Here is a 4050-nt window from a genome sequence, read left to right on the forward strand (position 1 = left end):
GCCCTTTTGACCAGTGAGGTGGTGTTTAAAATCCAGGTGAGGGTGTCTGTGATGTGCACCCCCAGGAATTTGGTGCTGCTGACCACCTCTACAGCTGAGCTGTTGATGAGCACTGGAGCGTGGTTAGGCCGGTTCTTCCAGAAGTCCACCATGATCTCCTTCATCTTTTCCACATTCAGGATCAGGCTGTTTTCTCTGCTCCACCAGCTGCTCCACTTCGTCTCTGTAGTCCTGGTTGTTGTCGTCTCTGATGAGGCCCACCACCACTGTAGTGTAATCCCCAAACTTCACGATGTGATTGGTGAACCTGGGGATGCAGCCGTGTCTTATCAGGGTGAACAGCAGGGGGCTCAGAATGCAGCCCTTGTTGGGATCTGGAGGTCTGTCCACTTTTCTCCACCAGAGGGCGTTCTAGGTCTCCTGGAGCTGGAGCTGGAGCTGACATCACCACCTGCGGCTCGTTTGCTCATCAGGAGACCAGTACTTAAGGAGGCGGAGAGCTACACTCTGACGCCAGAGTGTTTTGCCAATTATGGTTAGCAAGCCTGAGCCAACCTGCCTGTCTGAATCTCTGACTCCCAGAAAACCTGAACCTGAACCTAATCTGTTTTGTCCACTCTGCTTCCCAGGTTGAACCTGCCTGAAACCTGAAAAACCTTAAAGAGTTTCTCTGTTGGAAATCTGCCAGTCTGATCTCTGAAGAACCCTGGAGAATCAAACCTGTCAAAGACCTGCCTGCCCGCTCTCTGAAGAATCTGAAAGGGAAACTCAAACCTGTCTGATCTTCACCTACATAGATGTTCCTGTGAAAGACTAAAATAAAAATATGTAAAATATTTAAAGATTTTAAGATTAACTAAACATCCCCGTAGCTGGAGATAGGCACCAGCAAACCCTCGCGACTCCACTTGGGATTAAGCGTGTAAAAAAAATGGACATCCCTGTGTCTTTGATCTTCTACTGAATTTTAACATATTTAATAAAAAAAATTTTAATTAATGCGATCAAGTATTAACAAGTAAAGTATTTGGTTTGATCGAGAATTACTTTCATCAGTTCATCCATTCAGCTCAGTGTTATTTTTCTCAAAGTTGCATCATCTTAAACACCAACCAAACTCACATAATGAACCTAAACCCGCCCAAAAAAACCTCAGAATAAAATGTTCCATTCCAGCAGCCAATCAGCTTCTACATCTCCTTCAACGGAAAAATCTGCATCATATCTTCACCGTATAAAACTTGTGAAACTGTCACTTAGACGCAGATCAACGTCGCCATGGATGAAAGGCAGATGATTCTGGTCGTTCTCTTTGGTAATTTTTAGATTTACCAACATATAAATAATTATGACCATGATAGGGATAAAAACTAAAGTTGGCTATATTTAAAGTTTAGATCTCCTGAATGTCGGAGCTTTAATCCTGGAACAATATTCATGTTCTTTCTTCAACGTCTTTCTGTTTCAGGACTTTTTTCCTGGAATCTCTGCTCCATTTCTGCTTCAATGCTGGAGACGATTGTTCGACCTGGAGACAACATCACCCTCTATTGCGACTGCAGGTCGTCCACTGAAGAAAATATATTCTGGTTTAGAAACTGCTCCCATCAACACCAACTTAGGATGGAGGCACTTAAAAGCTATGGGGAAAACTTATATCCTCGTTTTAAATTTTTAAAGAATCAGTCGTCCGACTCGTATGACCTGCTGATCATAAACGTCACTGATTCTGATGAAGGACTTTATTACTGTGGAACATTTGAAAATAAGGTGGAGAAAGACAAAAATGGAAAAAGTTCCTCTAACTACGACTACGTCTATGGAAACATCAGCACAAGGATCACACTCTGTAAGTTCTCCTTTCTCATTTGATCACAGAGCTTCTAGAAGAATAATTATTTTACAAAAGTTGGACCAAAGTGTTTTAACATTAATGTGGAGCTGAATCAGAGAAAGATGAAACATCAAGATGTTAATGAGTGGATTAATCTAATGATTTATTTGGAATAATAAAAATAAAAACACTACAGGAAACTTCTCAAGCTTTGGTCAAACAGACGAATGTGCTTTTAATTACTTTATCATTTGACATTTATTGACCCCAGAAAATATTCATTAAGAATAACAATCTCTTTTTCAGTAGAGATCTGACAAAAATAAAATAAAACATAAAATAGAAAATTAAATCACCTTTGAAACAGTTATAATAAATAATAAATAAATAATAAAAATGGTTCCAAATGTACTGAATGCATTTATATAATAGTGAGAAAATAATCTTACATTTCTTTGGTTGATCAATAATCATTCCTGTTATTATGATTAATAAAATGATGCAAATTTTCAGTATTTACTGGTAGAGATCAGCTAATGACATCCACAGAATCAGGAGGTGATTAAGAAATAATTATCTCTGTGTTAAAACTACAGACTAGAACAATCTGTTTAGATGCTTTTATTTGGGGCTCATAAAAAAAAAAAAATAACGTTTTTTTTTTATATATATATATAATGCTAACCCTTTTCATTAAATGTGACCAATGCAGACCCTCTGAGTGAGTTTTTTTATGTGTCTCGTTTTAGATGCAGGGTCTGGTTTCCTGCATCAGAACATTTCCAGGCCAGTGGAGGAGTGCGGTTTGTGCTGGAAGCTGCTGTTCTCTGTCTGTCCTGCTGTTTCTCTGCTCTCAGCTCTCTTCTCCTCACTGCTGGTCTACCTGCTTTGCCAGAAGAAAGGTGCTGAAGATGATTTTTGACATTAAGAAATGTGAAACCAACCTTTTTATTCAGTTATATTGAATATTTTTTTATACCTGCAGCAAACAATGAAGCTGAAAATAAGAGATGTGACATTTCAAGACAAACTGAAGGAGCTCAGGTAACAAACAACAGAACAGTTATTTGTTTTTGTTTTATAGAAATTATCTCTGTGTTAAACTTTTTGAAATAATGATAATTCTGAATATTAATTCCTAGGATGAAAATGTTTGTTACGCTGCCCTGGAAATCCATCCGCCATCACAGAGGACGAAGAGGAAGAGGACGATCCAAAGTACAGATTTCAGTACATACTCTGCCATCAAGACATGAGGAGATTCATATTTAACACAGAAGTTAAACAGTAATAAAGGAGTCCTTAGAGTTTTATTTCCTTTTATTAACTTCCTCTCAAACTAAAGAAAAAATCTTTAAACCCTCATCTCTCTTCTTTTCAGACAGCTTTGTCTTATTTTTATTTACATCTCTGTTCATCAGTAAAGCTCTTTTCAGTTAAATGTCTAACTTTCATCATGGACGCCTTGAGCTCCTCACTGAGACAGCTTAGTCAAAAACAGCAGTTAGCCTCCGACACGCCGTACCCTACTACTCTAATACTGGTTCTATATTTCACTTTACAGAAGCTCTAGTTACACATGCATCTTTTTTTTTCGCTTGTTTTACATTAAAGTATATTTTCAAACATTTTCACTGGCATTTATTAAACTCAAATTGAATTTGTTAAACTTTTGAATTATGTAACATCAGACTGTGTGACTATTTTTTCTTTTACAGCCAGCTCTCTACTGTTTACCTAAAAATTGTTAGGTTTCTGTTTCTGTTATGTTTTTCTTTTGAGTATTCTGTCTTTCCTTACTCCTTGATTTCTAGTGTTTAGTTTTCTTTTCACCATGTTTCATTATCCTAGTTATTTGATTATCATTTTGTTATTTCCAGTCTTCCAGGTTTTTATTTGTTGCTCTCTGCTGCCCTCTTGTGTTCTCCTTCTTCCCTAGCTCTTCCCCTCTCTTGTTCTGTGCACACCTGCTCCCAGTTTCCTCATTAGCCCCCTCTTTGTCTCAGTCTCCTTTAAAAGCCCTCCCTGTTCAGTTCCCCTTTGCTGGGTCCTCGTCAAACACCGTCTGCTTGCTCCAACTCCTTCTCTCTGTGCCTACCTCGTCTTGTTTGTGATTCCCCTGATTTCCCCATGGTTCTGGTACGTTAGACTTCTTTTCATGTTTTTGATTTTTGGATTTTTGGACCTCTGGTTTCTTGTTTGTTTGGACTTGTTTT

General features: G+C 38.2%; 1 protein-coding gene across 2 annotated transcripts; it reads left to right on the forward strand.

The window, feature by feature from the left end:
- Window positions 1-1253: 1253 nt before the first annotated feature.
- On the forward strand, window positions 1254-3565 carry LOC119784878. 2 transcript variants are annotated; one of them, XM_038287138.1, is made up of 5 exons: window positions 1254-1315; window positions 1469-1849; window positions 2584-2736; window positions 2820-2878; window positions 2977-3565. In XM_038287138.1, the coding sequence occupies exons 1-5, from the start codon at window positions 1279-1281 to the stop codon at window positions 3088-3090; spliced, it is 744 nt and encodes a 247-aa protein (XP_038143066.1). In that variant the 5' UTR covers window positions 1254-1278; the 3' UTR covers window positions 3091-3565. The 2 variants fall into 2 exon arrangements, with proteins under 2 accessions (XP_038143066.1, XP_038143067.1); XM_038287139.1 differs by having other exon boundaries at window positions 2611-2736.
- The last annotated feature ends 485 nt before the right edge of the window (window positions 3566-4050 follow it).

This window comes from Cyprinodon tularosa, unplaced genomic scaffold, assembly GCF_016077235.1.
Source record: "Cyprinodon tularosa strain WSP-4 unplaced genomic scaffold, ASM1607723v1 ctg236, whole genome shotgun sequence".
NCBI lineage: Eukaryota > Metazoa > Chordata > Actinopteri > Cyprinodontiformes > Cyprinodontidae > Cyprinodon > Cyprinodon tularosa.